The sequence below is a fragment of the Eretmochelys imbricata genome, chromosome 6 (assembly GCF_965152235.1).
Source record: "Eretmochelys imbricata isolate rEreImb1 chromosome 6, rEreImb1.hap1, whole genome shotgun sequence".
Lineage (NCBI taxonomy): Eukaryota > Metazoa > Chordata > Testudines > Cheloniidae > Eretmochelys > Eretmochelys imbricata.
This window is the reverse complement of record NC_135577.1, coordinates 123781670-123801519: the sequence shown is the minus strand read 5'-3', so window position 1 is coordinate 123801519 and position 19850 is coordinate 123781670. Positions and strand designations below refer to the sequence as shown.

Below are 19850 nucleotides of genomic sequence, written 5' to 3'. Positions count from 1 at the left end.
TGCTTTGTTTCTTGCCCCATTAAGGGTAACTTTCCTGTGCCACTCTACCGTCACTGGGGGGAAAGGGAGGGTGGGGCACTGCACTCAACACCCGTCCCTCTGCAGTTTAGCCCTGCTGAAGTACAGTACCTGCTGCACTGTACTCCAAAGGACAAGGTTGCATATGATACCTGGACATACACAAATCTTTAACCATCCCAGGACCCCACCTCCTCCTGGGACCCTCCCTTTCCCCACCCCCCACAGTGCACCTTTCTGGACCAGCATGCGTTAATGTCTGTGAAATGCCCATGGTGATCCACATGCGCCTGGAGAACCATAGAGAAATACCCCTTCCGATTAATATACTCGATGGCTAGGTGGTCTGGTGCCAGAATTGGAATATGCGAGCCATCTATCGCCCCTCCGCAGCTAGGGAAGCCCAGAATCACGGTTTTTCAGAGCAGGATGCGATTAATGGCCCTGCACACTTCTGTCAACACGAGTCCAACAGTTGACTTTCCGACGCTGAACTGGTTAGTGACCGATCGGTAGCAGTCTGGAGCAGTCAGCTTGCACAGTGCAATCACCACACGCTTCTCCAGTGACAGGGCAGCTCTCGTTCTTGTGTCCTTGCGCCACAGGACTGGGCCGAGCTCATCACACAGTCCCATAAATGTGGCTTTCCTCATCCGAAAGTTCTGCAGCCACTGCTAGTCATCCAGACGTGCATGACAATGTGATCCACCACTCATTGCTTGTTTCCCGAGCCCAAAAGCAGCATTCCACTGTGGCCAGCTCCTCCCTGAATACCACAAGCAATCTTGTGCAGTAACTACTACGCCTGGTGAGATCAACGTCGCACACCTCTTGCCTTTGTAGCTTAAGGAATAACTCCACTGCCACTCGTGACGTGAGAGTGAGGAGCATATTGGTCAACAGTGCGGGGTCCGTTCCTGCAGACCGAAGAGGCAGAGCGCGCAGTACACCAACTGTGAAAGATGACGCCAAATGTGGACGGAAGCACAGGGATTGCTGGGATGCAAAGCAGTGCATCACAGGGCATTGGGACAGGAGCCAGGATGCCCCGCGACCCCCTCTGCCTTCCCACAACTCTTAGCGGCAGAAGAAGAGACGCTCTGTGGGATAGCTGCCCAGAGTGCACTGCTCCAAATACCGCTGCGAGTGCTGCAAGTGTGAACACGCTATTGCACAGGCAGCTGACAGTGTGAACACGCAACAGCGGTTTCCCTTCAGCGCTCTGAGGGGCACCGTAACTTCCGGCACTGTAACTCTGCCAGCGTAGACATACCCCTAGAAATAGTAGAAATTTAAAATCTGGTTTTCCCTGGTTTATTAGAGGAGCAGTGTGAGGTATAAGCTCTATTTATTGTGAGTGCTTAACACCGTAATTGAAAAGCTAAGGTGTTGAATCTTTAATGTTCTAAATAAAGGAAGCCTTTGTTAATTAGCCACTAAAGATAGCTAGGTGTTAACAAAACCAAAACAAGTTCTAAATAGTCTGACTAAAATCCCTTCCTGTTCTAAGGGTTCTACTTCCACTCTCTTGCTTCTTGTAATGTCATTTACACCAGTGGTTCTCAACCTTTCCAGACTACTGTACCCCTTTCTAGAGTCTTTGTCTTGTGTATCCCAAGTTTCATGTCACTAAACTATTTGCTTACAAAATCAGACCCAAAAATACAAAAGTGTCAAAGCGCACTATTACTGAAAGATTGCTTGCTTCTCATTTTTTACTATATAATTATAAAGTAAATCGATTGGAATATAAATACTGTATTTACTTTTCACTGTGATACTTGAAAGTGTTTTTCACTTGTGAGCCTTGTCTGAAGCCCAAGCCTCAGGCGGTGGGGCTCAAGCATGTAACTTGGCTTTGTGGGGCCCTGGGCAGTTGCCCTGCTTGCCACCCCTGAATGCTGGCCCTGTACTTGTGATCCCCCTAAACCCATCCCGTGACACCCCCCACCCCCTGGGAGCTGCAATCCCAGGTTGAGAAACACTGATATAGATGAGTACCCCCTGGAAGATCTCTGCATTTCCCCCAGGGATATGCATACTCTTAGTTGACAACCACTGGTTTACGTTACACTAGCGCTCTAGACAGCAGTCTTCTTGCCTGGACAGGACATTTGCATGCCCATGTGGACACTGGAACGTTCTCAAAACAACAATCTCTTTATACAGTGAAAGAGAACAAAGTAAAGAAACCCAATCTATGTTTTCTTTGCAAGTCACCTTTAGTAACCCAACCATACTGAACTGAAACAAATGTTGGCTGTTTTGGGTACTTATCTGACCCCCATCACTTAGGGTCTGAGTCCCTGGTAGTCTTCAATGGACTTATCCTCGCAGCTTGCCTGTGAAGTAGGCCAGTGCTGTTATCCACATTTTACAGATGGGGAACTGAGGCACAGAGACCTGGGGATTGTCTACACTTGAAATGCCGCAGCGTTACAGATGCGCAGCAGTAGCGCTTCAGTGTAGACACTACCTACACGAACAGGAGGGATTCTCCGGTTGGCATAGATACTCCACCTCCCAAAGAGGTGGTAGCTAGGTTGATGAAAGAATTTGTCCATTGACCTAGCGCTGCCTATGTGGGGACTTAGGTTGACTTAACTGTGCCACTTGGGTGTCGATTTTTCACATTCCTCAGCGATGTAGTCAAGCCAACCTGACATTCTAGTGTAGACTGGGCAAGTTATCGAGGCCTAATGTGTCAAAGAAAGTCTGTAGCAGAGCAGGGAATTGAACCCAGATCTCTCAAGTCCTAGGGCTATTCTCTAACCACTCTGAAGCCTTCCTCTCTGAAGGGCTATGATCTCTGAGAAAATGAGGATTGTATTTTCAAGGGTTTCTGTTCGACAGTGAAGTGTGTGGTTGGTCATGTACAGACATAAAATATATACTCAAACAGTAACTTCTGTTCTGGCTGGGCACTCTAATCAGTGGTCCACTGACGATGCTATGTACTGTACTCCTGAGGTGAATCGGCTAAATACAGTCTAAAAGAACCATAATCTACTGATTTCAGTTATTTGGTTACATACTATACATAGAGCACCGAAGATCACCTAAACATTGGAAAAACCTTGCATATGCAAGTTGATGCTCGTTTAAGTGCAGTATCTCTTAAATCTCTGCCACAGGATTTACTGGCATGGCTCAGCCTGCTGGGTGACCAAGATGCTGTGTCATTCAGCAATAAGAAGGTTCATGAACGCTCTTGACAAAATCCCTGGGAAAACCCTGATTAAAGGTGCTATAGCCTTAATGAAATCTTACATTGTATCTTTTAAAAATCAAAATGAAATTCTTTGGCCTTAGCAATTTTTTACTATTAATTTTTAAAGCAGCATAAAAATCTCAGGGGATTACATGTGTCTTGAGACCTGGAGTTCATAGTGAGCATACTTTTAATATGCAAGGCTAAGCTAAGAATGGCTAATGCATCAACCAGATGGAGCTATAATTTATTTCTGTCTTGTAGAGTACAAGTTTAGATCCAAGGATTAACGCTAATTGTGTATCCATCTGAAGGTTATAGATCAGCATAGAGAAACTTGAGTTCTAATTACAGCCGCAGCTTTTGGTATTGTGAAATATAATACAAAGTTAACTCACTTACTCAGAGGAAGCCAGTTGCTAATAAACAATCATGTTAGATGCAGCATCAGAAATGAAGGAATTGACTAAGCATTTTCTGTGGTGGTGGGTGGGTGCAGGTGGTTTGGCTTGTTAATTCAAAGTGAAAATAGTATAGCTGTCTAAGTTTTGATAATTCAGGGCAGAATGCAGCTCTTCTCCCTTTGCAGAAGAGTTAAAGGGATGCTGTCAAAGGTGATAGGTTTAGAACTTCTATGAGGAGTATAAAAGCTTTTTAGATGGGGGATGAATTGTCAAATCCAACCCTGTTGTTCAAGTTAAGAAATCAGCTCAACTTAAAAAGCCTCTTCCAGGGGAAACATCTGATAGGTAGCATGTCAAGGGTTTGTAGCAATGCATGGAATTTAAAAGTGTGCTGGTTAAACTTCAGGGCTTTTAATTGTGTTGCTGCTTGGCAGGGAGGGTGCACGTTAAGTAATTGGTTACAGCAGGATTTGTTGTGTTTGGCTGTTGCTGTGCATTGCAGAATGCCACAACCACTTCCAAAGTGGCTCTGTCTTACTGAGGGCTACACCTTGTCGTGTCTGTTTTGATTAATAAAACTGCTGTGTGCAAACCCTATTAGGAAAAAGGATTACTTTTTTGAAAAGTATCCTTATGCTGCTATTAAAAAGAATAGAAGTGAAGAGGTTAAATAGTTCAGTTTTTATCCACTTTCCTTATTTCTTCTAGTTTTCCCTGTGTCTCTTGATGAAGGTAGTTTCTCTATCCTACCTCCCCTGCTTCTTGACAGTTTCTCCCCCCCCCCCACCCCCAGGGCATTTGGTTTCCCTCTTGCTTGGGAGGTTTGCCAATTGGACAGGAAAGAATGAATGGGAGTTGGAATGAAATTGTTCTAATTGTAAGCTAGTCACAGGGGTTCTCACGATAAATTTTTTGGTGGCCTCAGAGTGGCCACCAACTCTTGCTGGTGGCTGCTCTGACAAATTTTCTTAAAATACTTAATTAACTTTAGGAAAAACAAATAAATCTGCACATATACATGCTCAAATCATTGTAATTCATTTCTGAAGGGTTTTTGCACACTCAATAATAAAAATAATGTACAGTTCTATTTTGGTGTCCCTGGCCCCTGCTCCTTCCTCAGCTGCCCCCATTCCCCAACTCAGTTGCTTCCCCCCTCCCATTGCCCCGAGCTCCCTTCTGCAGCTTTGCACCCCGGGCTGAACCCTCTCTTTGCCTCTTGACCACAGCACCCAGTAAGGCTGGCTTCGCTGAAGTCCAGAGCGGGAGCTGGGAGGGAGAGAGGGGCTGAAGTTTGGAGCTCCGACATGCCAAGGGGCTGAAGCCCAGAGCCCACTGCCAGAGCCCTACGGCTGAAGCCGGGCAGGGGGGCTGAAGCCCGCCCCCGAAGCCTCGCAGCTGAAGATTGTGGGGTGGGATGGTGGGGGTGGGGGTCACTTAAGCCCTCCCTCGGAGCCCCTAGGTGCTGCAGGGAGGAGCTGCTGCTTTGCCCTCTCCCCCATCTCTGCTCAGGAGGCTGTCATGGCTTCAGGAAAGACCCCTGATGGCCTCATCTGAGAAACGCTAAACTAGACCAAAGATATAAGTATGACTTCATGCAAGGCAGAATGCTTCCCATTTGTGCTGAAATGAATGTACTCTTAGACTCTGTATCAAAAAGCCTTTATAAATACCATTGTTCTCATGCTGAAGGTAGTCAGCTTATCATTCTGTTTATACTGGAACTACAATACCGTAGCTCTGGAAGTTTGCAACCCCCTGCATAAGCAAGACTTTAATGAGAAGTGAAATTACACTGTAACTATCAGATCAGTTTTTCTCACCAGGCTTATCTGTGAGAGGCTGACTCCTTTACAGTGAATGGTACTCCTTTGACATGTCCACGGTAGAAACATCCACTTCAAATCACATCTTAAAGCTTTAATTTTTTTTTTTTTTTTTTGAAACTTTCTTCTGTATAAGAAAAGGAGGACTTCTGGCACCTTACAGACTAACAAATTTATTTGAGCATAAGCTTTCGTGAGCTACAGCTTTGACTTTGTAGTGAGTAACAAGAGTAGAACAGGAGCAGAGACTGATTCTACTGGGATCTACAACTTCTAGTTCTGTAGAATATTCTTTGGATCCAGTATAAAACACCTTTTACTATAAAGAGGTCGCAGATGCATCTTCTGGTGCACCTGAGATAAGGGGCTGTTTTCATCAGATGAGTCTGTCATTCTGAAGAAAATAATAATTAGGGCTGTCAAGTGATTAAAAAAATGAATTGTGATTAAACAATAATAGAATATCATTTATTTAAATATTTTTGGATGTTTTCTACACTTTCAAATATATTTCAATTATAACAAAATACAAAATGTACAGTGCTCACTTTATATTTTTATTACAAATATTTGCGCTGTGAAAAACAAAAGAAATAGTATTTTTCAATTCACTGTAGTGCAATCTCTTTATCATGAAAGTTGAACTTAAAAATGCAGGATATTATGTACAAAAAAGTAACTGCATTCAAAAATAAAACAATGTAAAACTTTAGCACCTACAAGTCTGCTCAGTCCTATTTCTTCAGACAATCGCTCAGACAGATAAGTTTGTTTACGTTTTTAGGAGATAATGCTGCCCACTTCTTGTTCACAATGTCACTAAAAGTGAGAACAGGTGTTCTCATGGCACTGTTGTAGTCGGTGTCGCAAGATATTTACATGCCAGATGTGCTAAAGATTCATATGTCCCTTCATGCTTCAACCACCATTCCAGGGGACATGCGTCCATACTGATGACAGGTTCTGCTCGATAACAATCCAAAGCAATGCGGACCGACACATGTTCGTTTTCATCATCTGAGACAGATGCCACCAGCAGAAGGTTGATTTTCTTTTTTGGTGGTTTGGGTTCTGTAATTTCCACATCTGAGTGGTGCTCTTTTAAGACATCTGAAAGCATGCTCCACACCTCGTCTCTCTCAGATTTTGGAAGGTACTTCAGATTCTTAAACCTTGGGTCAAGTGCTGTAGCTATCTTTAGAAATCTCACATTGGTACCTTCTTTGCATTTTGTCAAATCTGCAGTGAAAGTGTTCTTAAAATGAACAACGTGCTGCTGAGTCATCATCCGAGACTACTGTAACATGAAATATAAGGCAGAATGTGGATAAAATAGAGCCAGAGACATACAGTTCTCTCCCAAGGAGTTCAGTCACAAATTTAATTAACACATTAGTTTTTAACGAGAATCATCAGCATGGAAGCATATCCTCTGGAATGGTGGCCGAAGCATGAAGGGGCGTACGAATGTTTAACATATATGTGGCATGTAAATACCTTGCAATGCCAGTTACAAAAGTCCCATTTGAATGTCTGTTCTCGCTTTCTGGTGACATTGTAAATAAGACATGGACAGCATTATCTCCTGTAAATGTAAACAAACTTGTTTGTCTTAGTGATTGACTGAATGAGAAGTAGGACTGAGTGGACTTGTAGGCTCTAAAGTTTTGCGTTTTGTTTTTGAGTGCAGTTATGCAACAGAAGAATCTACATTTGTAAGTTGCACTTGCACGATAAAGAGATTTCACTACAGTACTTGTATGAGGTGAATTGAAAAATACGGTTTCTTTTGTTTATCATTTTTACAGTGCAAATATTTGTAATAAAAAATATAAAGTGAGCAGTGTACAGTTTGTATTCTGTGTTGTAATTGAAATCAATATATTTGAAAATGTAGAAAAAAATCCAGAAATATTTAATAAATTTTAATTGGTATTCTATTGTCTATCCCTTCCTTAGGTCCCGGGGGCTTTAGTGTCAGTCTCTGTACACAATTTTCTTTAGGGACACTGGTTTTCCTTCAGCCTCACCCAAAATTCCTGTCTAAAAGTGGTTTCTCATTTTTCACATTATTCAAGCAATATATTTGATGACTTTCTTTCCAAAGCCTCATTCGAGTAAAGGGGAAGAAAAGCTCAACACTCTAGATGTTAGAAGAGGTTTGGCTTATTATCTGGATCAGACTAGGCCTTTCAGATCTTCATTTGAGCGCTTCGTTGCAGGTTCAGACAATAAAGGGTCAACCAGAGGATCTCTTCCTGGATTTCTAATTGTTGTCCTTTGTGCTACTGATTGTCTGATATTGCACTGCCAAGTAAAGAGGTGGCTCAGGCTACTTCCACAGCCTTCCTGGCTCGTGTACCCATACTGGGCATTTGTAGGGCAGCAACCTGGTCATCAGTCCATACGTTTGCCCCTCACTATACCATTTCTCATCAATCTAGAGCTGTTGCCAGATTTGGACGAGTGGTCCTACAGTCCCTGTTCAGGTAGATTCCAAGCCCACCTCCAGTTTGAAATGTTTGTGAGTCACCTACAGTGGAATAAACGTGTGCAGTCACTCAAATGAAAAACGTTTACCTACCTTTCCATAACTGTTGTTCTTGGAGCTGTGTTGCACGTGTCTTTTCCATGACTCACCCTCCTTCCCCTCTCTACCAGAGTCTTTCCAGTAGGAAGGAACCCAGAGGAGTCAGGGGCAGCTTGGCCCTTTATATCTGGGGTGCAGTGGTGTAAGGCACCAGAGAGTGCTCATGCTACCCCAACAGGTACTGCTGAGGGACACCTCTCCGACAGCTGTGTATGAGGTGCACACTCGCCTACAGTGGTATGGGTATGTACAACATGTCTTGAAGAACAACAGTTACGGAAAAGTAGGTAACTGTGTTTTTAAAACGCTTGGAGGTTTATGCAACTGAAACTGAATTTCCAAGCTGTTCTGCTGTAATCGCTCATGACATTTTAATTTGATTCATTGGGATTCTGAAAATAGTCTACTGTACAAGCAGAATAAAGCTTTGGGAGAACAAACTTATCAGAAGGAGTTTCACTGCAAAGACCAGAACATGTCTGCTAACTCAGATAGGAGCTAGTTTTATCAGATACATATTCCTCATTACAAAACTGCCATAATGACATATTGACGGCTCCTTTGGAAATTTGAAGCTTTTATATACATGTATCCTCTACTGACCCATTGTTCTGTTTAAAAATGAGTCTATTCTTGTGTTTACTCAGGAGCTCTGGTATTCAGCTGTGGTGGCTCACATCATCCCTAGTGGAGAGCCACAAAATCATTGCTAGGCCATTACATTATGACACTACACCAGTTTGGCTCAGCTTCATTTCATATTGATGCAACATCACATCAAGATCTTGGAGTGTGGTTTTTGTGGCTCTCTGCAACTCCTTTCAATGCTGTCTTGTCCACTGTTCCAACATCTTTTCTGACTACTCAGAGGGATCTTTGCAGTGTTCATTTCCTTAGTGCATTTAGGTCCACTCCACCTGACTGTCTTGTGTTGAATATGGAGAGGTATGTGGGGCAAGGGCTGCAATGAATGACAGTCAGTTCATGTTGCTTGAGTGCAGACAGTGTTGTGAGTTTTAGAGTCCCGAAGGAGTTGTATATTGGTGATGGAGAAGACTGGTATGGTTCTGAAGGAGCGTTCTTAGTAGTTGGATATTGTGAACTGTATAATTACTGTAATAATGTACTGTAATCAATTTAATTACACTTGTGAAAAATCTGCATAATTACACACTTATTTCAGGGATTAGGCTCTTGTGTAAATGTTCAATATTGACTCTGGCTGAGGAAAACATCAAATTCATTTTTTCAAGAGAACTAATTTGGCTCACTCACTAACGCAAGAAGCTGGTTGTATAGCGTAACTATAGCTACATTGTAGTTAAAACTGAAGCTAGCTTTCTGTTGTAAGCCCAACATTCAAAGCCCCACACTTTTTTCCGAAAAGAGACAAACCTTCCTGAAATTCCCCACGCTGCATCTCATGCGAGGCTCGACTTTGTCTGGGAAGCTGGATTAAAAATTAGAGTTTTAATTTATGGTGTCTTGAAAAATTGTCCTAACTTTCATGATTTACTTATATTTATTTTGATATGGTGATACTCTAATTATTGGTTGAGTGTTGAGCTTTTTATAATATATGTAACTCGCCTCCCGTTATGGGTGAGGCCTTGTGTGTGGTGACGTAGCATCAAGAGAGGTGGTCTTTCAGATAAGGTAGGTCCTAGCCCCCATAGGGCTTTATAGATAAGTCAGCAAGTAAATTCTAGGTGGTTAGGGCTGCCAACTTCCTAATTGCACAAAACCGAACACCCCTGCCCTGCCCCTTCTCTGTGGCCCCACCCCTGCTCGCTCCATCCCCACTCCCTCCGTTGCTTGCTCTCCCCCACCCTCATTCAGTTTCACCAGGCTGGGGCAGGGGGTTGGTGTGTAGGAGGAGGAGGATGCGGGCTCTGGGCTGGGTCAGGGAGTTGAGGTACGGAGGGTGGGGTCTGGTCTCTGGGCTGGGGCTGGGAATGAGGGGTTTGGGGTTGTCAAGGTTCCTTCCCCACTCTGAACTCTAGGGTACAGATGTGGGGACCTGCATGAAAACCTCCTAAGCTTACTTTTACCAGCTTAGGTTAAAATTTCCCCAAGGTACAAACTATTTTATCCTTTGCCCTTGGACTTCCACTGCCACCACCAAATGTTTATCTGGATTTATTTATTAGGAAAGCATTGTTTGGAAACGTCTTTCCCCCCAAAATCCTCCCAACACTTGCACCCCACTTCCTCGGGAAGGTTTGGTAAAAATCCTCACCAATTTGCATAGGTGACCACAGACCCAAACCCTTGGATCTTAAGAAGAATGAAAAAGCATTCAGTTTCTGAAAAGAAGGATTTTAATAGAAGTAAAAAATAAAAAAGAATCGCCTCTGTAAAATCAGGATGGTAAATACCTTACAAGGTAATTAGATTCAAAACATAGAGAATCCCTCTAGGCAAAACCTTAAGTTACAAAAAGACACACAGACAGGAATATTCATTCTATTCAGCACAGCTTAATTTCTCAGCCATTTAAAGAAATCATAATCTAACGCATATCTAGCTAGATTACTTACTAAATTCTAAGACTCCATTCCTGTTCTGTCCCCGGCAAAAGCATCACGCAGACAGACCCAGACCCTTTGTTTGTCTCCCTCCTCCCGGCTTTTGAAAGTATCTTGTCTCCTCATTGGTCATTTTGGTCAGGTGCCAGCGAGGTTATCCTAGCTTCTTAACCCTTTACAGGTGAAAGGATTTTTCCTCTGGCCAGGAGGGATTTTAAAGGTATTTACCCTTCCCTTTATATTTATGACAGGGGTGTGCAGGAGGGGGCTCAGGGCTGGGGCATGGTGTTGGGGGGTGTGGGCTCTGGGAGGGAGTTAGGGTGCAGGAGGGGATTCCAGGCTGGGGCAGGGGTTTGGGATGTGGAAGGGGGTTCGGTGTGCGTGGTCCTGGCGGTGCTTACCGCGGCTCCCGGGAATCGGCCCGCCAGGTCCTGGCAGTGCAGCCCCTAGGTGCATGGGTGGCCAGGGAGGTGCCATGTGCTGCTCTTGTGGCCGCAGGTGCTGCCCCCTCAGCTCCCATTGGTTGCGGTTCCCAGCCAGTGGGAGCTGCAGAGCTGGCACCAGGGGTAGGGGCAGCGCGTGGAGCCTCCCTGACCACCCTTGTGCCTTGGGGTCGCAAGGACCTGGCAGCTGCTTCCAGGAGCTGCATGGAGCTAGGACAGGCAGGGTGCTTGCCTTAGCCCCGGACCCCCCACTGCGCCACAAACTGGACTTGTAACGGCTGCCGCCCGGAGCTCCCAGGGTCCCTTTTCGACTGGGTGTTCTGGTTTAAAACCTGACGCCTGGCAACCCTCTAGGTCGTAGTGAATAGGGAGCCAGTGTAGATCCAGAAGCACTGGGGTCACATGCTCCTGGGAGGAGGTACAGTGTAACAAAGGTGCTGCCAAATTCTGCACCAGCTTCATTGCTCAGCCTCTTAAAATCATCAGAATGGCTCTGCCTACAAACTCAGGTTATTTTCTATTGCCCTTGCTGACAAGAAATTCTTATTTCTTTGGAGGGAACGTTTAGAAAAATTATCAGCTTGTACCCCAGACCAAGTGCAGCAGGGAAAGGATTAATGGGCTTCTTAAAGAGGGATTATAAGTGAATCCCTGTACTGAGACTGTGGTGGAAAAATGCTCCATACGATTTGCCTTAAAGTGTCCAGATGTAGAAGTGGTCCTTTGCTTTCCTCTCCTTTTAATCTATGGCTGTAGCCAGCACAGAATTCTTACCCAGCAGTGGGTGCGTGTGTGTGTGAGAGAGAATATGACCTGTTACTGACTCCACATAAAAAGAAAAGAAAATTTTCCTGCTAACTTGTTAGGGTTTTTGCATATATTTTAACAAACTTTAGGGGGCACCATTTATTCGTGAATGCGGTGGCTAGAGAGGTGATAATATATATATTATTATATTGCTGTAGAAACAGGCTGGATTCCTTGGCTGTTCATCTCTACATATTCTGATAATCAGATGTAGGTTTTGTTGTAAAGGGCGTGATAGCGCGTTAGCTGGACTCCATTAAAGCGCACACTTCCAACCTTAATTATTTTTAAACTATGTTCAAAGTTAATGAATTTGTAGTTGCATATTTTCAGGTGGAATTCTAGCTTCATTTTTTTTTTGAATGATTATAACTTTGATTTTTATAGGTGGATTCTTTTCTTTGGGCTTATCTACTCGGGGATGCTAAGGAAGGTTAATCCAAACTAACTAAAGTTGTGAATTAAAAGTGGATTAGTTAAATTGCATTAAACCCTCGTGTGGACATTCTCATTCAAAAACAAAGTGGCCTTGATTCAATTTAGTTTAATTGGCCTGTGTACACCTGGTCACTAAAAGTTACCTAGGGCGCTTTAATGTAATACTGTTTCAAACACACTATGTTAAAATGCACCGGCAGGGTCTACACAGACCAATTAATGTGAAGCATGCTAGTTTGCTTTGGCAATCACATTCACAGAGAGTGAATTATCCCACGCTGTAGACAAGCCCTTGGCAACTAATAGTCTAAAGCAGGTTGAAGTCAGGAAAATAAAATTTGTACAGAAGTCCAACTCTGTTCAACTTTCTAACAAAGTACATCCATAGTGTCCAATCTAAAAATAAAATTAGATTGTCAAGTCTGGGCCTAAAATTAGATTTATGGCTTTATTTTGATATGTGGATGCTTGCATGTAGGTTCCCTTGCATTTCTGCTTTGCTTATGTACTCCAGTGTCCATGTGCATGTATGGTAATGCAATGAACTCCCATAGAATTCTCTTGCCTTCTTTTACGCTTGAACTCAGAAGATCAATGTTGTTACATGTTTCACAGCTTATGGCAATTGCATCTGTTTCCCCTCAGCGCTTCAGCAAGGGCACCCACTCTTAAGCCTCCTGCTTCCCTGGCCGTCACCTCTGTTGGGTGGAGACATGCAACTCTCTCTCTTCTGGCGGGGATGTTTCCAGGCTGAACAGTTTCATGTCTTCACTGTATTATTCCCAGCAGATACAGTCTGCCCAAGCACACCTGGTTGCTTTTTATTCAGAGACGGTTAACAGTGTGACTGCCTACAATTATAGATACCACACAGTTCTTATGCAAGCCCATTTTATGAAAGTAAAAGCACTACAGAGAAAACATGAAAAGCAGTAAGAAAACCTACACACATGCTAATAAGCTCACTAGGGTTCCCTCAGTCCTAACCCAGGCTGTAGTAGGAGCAGTGCTTCCAAACCCCACCATGTGGGATTCCTTGTTATTTCAAGTTCATCACATCTTCAGCTCAGAACACACACAGTTTTTTGGGGCCTCAGGAGTCCTTCTAACCCTTCCCTAAGGATTGGGGACATCAGATGGCCCTGAGCCTGTTTAAAACCAGGATATTTACCCAACAAATCCTTTTTGTCTGGGGAAAGATTCAGGACATTCTTCAAGGTAGGCCAAGATTTAGGCCTTTGTTTCTCTCTCCTTCCTCTTACCTTCAGCTCTCTTCTAAGGTTATATCCTATATCTGGCTATATAATAGGCTGAAGTTTGATTTCTTGGCTAAATTAAAACTTCATAAACATGGTTTAACTTTTTGCAAAAGGTTTGGATTGAGGGGTGACACGGTCACCCGTTACCCTGTATTTATTGATTCTTGCTGGACAGCCTTTGAAGTGTTTTGTGATCTGTTTTTTGGCCTTTAAAATATATAAATTTCTTGAAAATCAGGTGGTGGTGGGGAACCTCCCCACTGCCAAACGAATGGACCCTAGTGTTCTAAACTGCAAAGCTTTCCTGTACATATTAAGAACCCCTGAGAGGTGATTTGTCCAAGGATAACTGATTCCCGAAACTCTTATTTGTGTAGATTTTCAGGTTTGCACTTAAGTAGCTATTAGTTTTGATGTAGCACTCTTAGAAGTAATTATGTATCAAATATAGTAGTAATTAAGGAATCTGGGGGAAAAAAAACCTGACCTGAAACTAATTCTTGTTCTTCTTTTTTGTCCTTAGATATTATTTTTTCTTTCTTTCTAGGAAGTAGTTAAGAAAAAGCACAATGGAGTTTTATGAGTCTACCTATTTTATCATCCTCATTCCTTCAGTGGTTATTACGGTCATCTTCCTCTTCTTCTGGCTTTTCATGAAAGAAACATTATACGATGAAGTCCTTGCAAAACAGAAAAGGGACCAAAAGTTTCTGCCTTCTAAGATGGATAAAAAGAAAACGGAGAAGAAAAAGAACAAGAGGAAAGATGCTCAGAATGGGAACCTCCACGAGTCGGATTCTGAGAGCACACCTCGGGAGTTTAAACTGTCTGATGCCCTGATTGCAGATGACGAGCACGTACTTCCTGTTCCCTTGGGTCTGACTGAAGCTTCGAGCAGCGTTAGAGAACGGAAGAAGAAGGAGAAGAAACATAAGACTGTGCAAGAGGAGCACGTATCTAAGGAATCAGAAGGAGTCAAGCCTGCAGGCAAGAAAATTGAACCGGTCCCTGTTACGAAACAGCCCACTCCACCCTCTGAAGCAGCAGGATCGAAGAAGAAACCTGGGCAGAAGAAGCCGAAAAATGGAATCGGTATCTCATGTTACATATATTACTTGCATGCCAAAACTGTGTTCTGCTTATTGCAAGGCAATGTAGCATTTAGTTATTTATCAGAACTGTTCTAATAGTTCTGCACTGGGCAAAAGTTCACTTCTCATTTTTAAGGGTTTTTTGCTTTTTCCATATTTCATCTGGCGGTGATGCCTTCCCTTTTCTCCCTCCCCCCCATCCCGTATTTATTTACCTCTACCAAAATTGGTGAGGTAATCTCCTAATTATCTCCTAATTCTGTTTTGTTCTATCGTTTGGCTAAATTGGTCTTAAGCTATTAAAGGCTTGATTACCTCAAAGACTGTAGAAAAATGTTTGCTAGACACTCTCTGGCATCCTGCTATCCCAAAATGAGACCCTAGGACACGAGAGAGACAAGATGGGTGAGGTAATATTTTTATTGGACCAACTCACCCACCTTGTCTCGCTCGTATTCAGGGATCAACATGGCTACAACATTATTGCAAACCCTAGCACCTAGCATTTGCTCTGATGAGAGTGGGCATACATAAAGCCCTGAATCCTATGGCAATTAATTTTGCTTTAAGTTACCAGGATCTTTCTATAAGTTGGTTACTGCAAAGTCTGATACCTATGATAAGAACTCTTTCCACTGGGTAACCACCTTGGAACTGTAAGAAGTAGAAAATTTTAAATAAAATGCTCCCTGCAGCTAGAAAAGAAACTGGTACAGCCATTATAGCCAACCTGCGTTACTAGAGTGTAGATCCTTCCTGCAGAAGGCAAGGACGCTGCCTGATCATAGACTGACTTATTGGCTTCTTTTTTATCCATATTACTGAGGTAGCAAAAGCTAGTATGTTAAATGTGTTAACGACAATTGCTTAAACATGAACAATGGTTTAAAAATATTCCAACTCTTAAAAGAATTCAGAAACAATTGGAGGTCTTGGCCTTTTTATATGCGGCTGTATGTAACCTGTTAGACAAAGCGAGTGGAAAAAAAATGACATAGTTGGTTTGTGGTTTAGAATAGAAAAGCAGATGTACAAAATCCTATAGTGTGGGTATTCAGATCTTTTCAGAAACTGTCTTTGTGGGCCTGGCTATGAAATGTGGTTTGAAAAGACTGTTTTGAGGGCAACCACAACTAACTTTTATCCTTGGATTACAGAAACTGCCATAACCCTATTGTGTGTTCCAGCTCTGATGGGAAGATCATGTAGAATATTCTCTCCAAAAAGAGAGCTGAATGTCTATTATAAGCAACTTTAAAGGGAATAGTTCCATAACATGGGACATTATTTTCTGCTTCTCACAGTTCCAGTATTTGTTGAGTGGGGAGAGGTTAATTGTTTAAGGGGGTGGCAGGAATATGTTGCTGAAAATGAGAAGTTAACTTTTGTAACAGAAAGATCACCAATTTTGCTTTTGTGCCGCAACGCATCTTGATTGGAATTGTTAAAACTAGAGAATGCCAATAGCCATTTGTTTCAGTCTTTGGTTTCACTGCTCTGTGTTCTGCTTGCATGTATAATTCCCAGCATTGTTGCTGCTGCTAAGTTTGCTACAACCCTGTATTGTCTTTGGGTTTAACTTGGCTTTATTACATATGCACGCAGAACTTTAAATTCTGATTAAAGTGTAGGTGAGAGCATCTTCAGTCTGGAATGACTTCGCTGCTTATTGCAGTTTCACTATTTAAATGTAGTTCTTTGTAAATAGAGAAGTGAATGTCTCTCTCATATCCCTTTAGTAGATGACCAGGATTCAAAGAGTGAGTCATTTATGTCTCCTACCAAAAAACAAGACCCACTGCTGTTCCAGCATGAGATAAAACAAGAAACTGGATCAGGAAAGAAGAAAGTTTCTGCGAAGAAACAAAAAATTGACACTGGTGAGATAATACTACAGAATATTTCTTAGTTCAAGTATCATTAACTGGGTATTACATAAATAGGCGTACACTTGAGTAGCACAACCAATTTACATCCCCTAAGATTGGTAAAGGAGTAGCTTTTCTAATCAAAAAGTAGGAATTTTAGAGGGCAGAGACCTTTTAATTTCCTTAAAAGAAAAGAAAGAATGATTCGAAATGGGGTATTGTTTTAGGCTTAAAAGCTACCTTGCTTTAGGCAAAAGTCATTAGAAAGTCATCAAATTTCAATTACCCCAAGCCTTCTATTCATCCTTTCTGATAATACGATGTCTCAAGGGAACATGGAGTGAAATTGAAAAGAGACATTTAAAACTTATAAAAGTGACTAATTTTTCTTTTACACAACACACAAGCCAATGGTACTCGTTACCGCCCAATGACACTGAGACTGAGGTGGTTGGTTAGGATTCAGTAAAGAACTTTGTAGGGTTGGGAACATCCACAGTTATGTTACGGATAATAAACCCTCATGTTTCGGAGAGTAAGCTGATCGTGAACTGGTCCAGGCTGTCATCACTCTGCATTTGAATTCCTGTAACATCTTTTCTCTGGCCTTGACGAGTACTTTGTTGCCCTGCTCATATCCATTCCAAAGGCTGCTGCAAGATCATATTCCTAGCCCACGCTTTGACTTTGTCACCCATCTCTTTGGCTCTCCCTTCGCTTTTGCTATCACATCAAACCTAAGTTGCTTGTCTTCATTTTCAAGGCCCTTCATGGCGTATCCTCGCCCTATCCTCTCTCGTTTGCTATTGAGATGTCTGTTCCTGCCTCCAATCAGCCCATTATGCCAGCCTCCATCATCCACTTGTTAAATTTTAGAACAAGCAGTTTCCTGCTCCCCCCTCACACTTGAGAGAAGTTCCCTGCAAACATCTGCAAACCCATTCTCCTCCTCCTCCAAAAATTCTATGATGCCTTCAGACAGCGTGACAATCCTTAGACTGTTGGTGCGCTGAGAGAGACCACTGCCAATCATGCTGACCAATATTTTCTTGTTTTCTCGGACTTCCCTGTCTCTCTTTATCCATCTGCCTCTTGTTCTGTTTGCACAGTGCCTAGCACAGTGGTTCTTGACTGGGGCTTCTAGTTGCTATGGTAAAACAAATAATTTAATAACAAAAATAGCTGTGTCATGAGAGAACTTCCTCAGAGGTATCTTACTGCATAGTTGTTCATAAGGGAATTTCTTGCATGTTCCTCTGATGAATATGGGGCTAGTCACTATCAGACAGGTAGTGATCCTGTATGGCATTTTCTTTCTTCAGTCTGTTTCAGCCAGAGTGCTAACATTTCTTGGACCATAGACCTTGCCCATGCATAGGGAAATGTACCAAAAACTCAATTTCCAGCACCAGGTCAGCTGAACTGGCATGAAAACCAGTAATGTAGTCAAGGGTCCAACAGCCAAGCAGTTTTAACCCCTGTTTGGTTTAGACTCATTTTTCAGCCAGTTTCAGTAAAATGGTGAGGGGGAAATGGCTGTAATGAGCTTGCCTGTAGTATGGTTTCCAGCTGGTTCAGCTAAACTGCTCCTAGATTTAGGTTGGATGTAATGGTAAACTTTCCTGAAGTAGACATGACTATGTACAGGCTGGTGACTTATGATTCAGAGGAAGTATAGGGTGCTCGGTTAGGTGTCAGAGCTGGTTTCTCTTGCCAGCGCTGAGCTGCCAGGTGACCTTGGGCAAATCACTCCACCTCCTTGGGCAGGGACTGTCTCCTGCTGTGAGTTTATACATTGCCTAGCACTGGGGCTCCCAGTATCACTCGGCATGTCTAAGCACTACTGTAGTACAAATAACCTGTGAGCTTGCTGTTGCAAAATACTAGATTTCTTAGTGAAATCGACTTCAGTCTGCAAATGTGCTAGGCCTGACTGCTGTCCCTAGTGTATTCTGCCTGAGCAGTTTCGTTTGCTTGTGGGAATAACTCGCTGGGTGTATTACATATAAAGTAGATCAATATTTCACAAATATAATAGTCATTTTCCCCCCATCTTAAACTTTATTAACGCTGAGCTCTCCATGGTGTTACAGCCATAGGCAGTCAAGCCTCATAAGTTACATGTGGCTATTTCATTAAAGCGAAATGAAAGTTGGAATACGAATGTCAGTTTATCCCCTGGCCAAGTACTAAAAGGCGGTATTGATAAATGTAAATTGAGTTATTAAATCCTTCTTTTAGAGATACTCATTTGATTAGTTAATTGAACAACTGTACTCAGGTTATTAATCTGTGGTGAAAAATAGAAATGAGGATTTATGAAACTCTAGCTGATGAAGTTTTTAAAAGAGGACCAGGTACATTTCACCCACCTCTTTCTACCATGATGTGCTTAAGTTTTGAAGTGAGGGATAACTATTATATGATATTAACATGTTCCATGGAACTGTAGTTACAGCTTTGGTTGATGAGCCTCCTATTCATGCGACTACATACATTCCTTTGATGGATAACTCTGATCTGAACCCTTTGGTGGAAAAGAAAGAAGTGGCTGATATGGCCAAACAAGACATAACCGAGGCGATCCAGAAAAGCGGTGCTAAGAAACTGAAGAATGAAACTGATAAAGGTAATGTAACAAAAAGAGATAATGTAATCAATTTACAGCCTCTGTTGTGTGTGGAAGTTGCATGAATCTGTTGAGCTGAAGAGATGAATGTTCAACTCCATCTTCAGAATGTGTCTATACATTGTTAAAATTATTCCAATAGGAAAGCAGACATTGATTTTCTTAATCCTGAAAAAAACCCTGTCTTATTCCCTAGGAATCCCTCGTCTTTGGAGGTTTATTTCTGACTACAGGGAATTGCTTTTACATTTACCCATCCTTTCGATCCTTTTTACAGTTCTGGGTAAGGAGCCCAGTTCCCTTATTGACTTCCTGCTGAGCACTGGGAGCCCTCTGCCCCCAAAAGAAGGTTCAGAGGAGAACTGCAAGTCTCGCTCCGCTTAAATCCATTAAACACTGGCTGACTGTCAGTCCTTTCCTGGAACCCACCACCAAGCTTTTTGAAAGTCCAATCATAGGGCTTGGGGGGGACCCTGGAAACCTGTCTGTTTACATACTCAGCACCCCTGAATTTAAGTACCGTGTACTCTGAGCAAGCCAGTGCTCTATGAGGCATAAAACAATAGGGACTGAAAGAGGCTGTCTGATGCTGCAGGGCCCTGAAATGTGATCTTCACATGTTTGAATGGTGGAAGAGGGGGATGTTGGGAATGAGTGAGGGGGTGACCCATTAGTCAAGCCTGTAAAAAGGATCAGTCTCTTGATGTCCTTATAAACATTATCTAATTAACGACTTGG

General features: G+C 42.7%; 1 protein-coding gene across 1 annotated transcript in view; it reads left to right on the top strand.

Annotated features, from left to right (window-relative positions):
* Window positions 1-19850, top strand: part of KTN1 (kinectin 1) — a 114335-nt gene that overhangs the window by 30834 nt on the left and 63651 nt on the right. The window contains exons 2-4 of the mRNA XM_077819575.1: window positions 14048-14616; window positions 16355-16495; window positions 18936-19112. Of these exons, the coding sequence (XP_077675701.1) occupies window positions 14094-14616; window positions 16355-16495; window positions 18936-19112 (841 nt within the window). The 5' untranslated portion in view covers window positions 14048-14093. The remainder of the gene's footprint in view (window positions 1-14047; window positions 14617-16354; window positions 16496-18935; window positions 19113-19850) is intronic.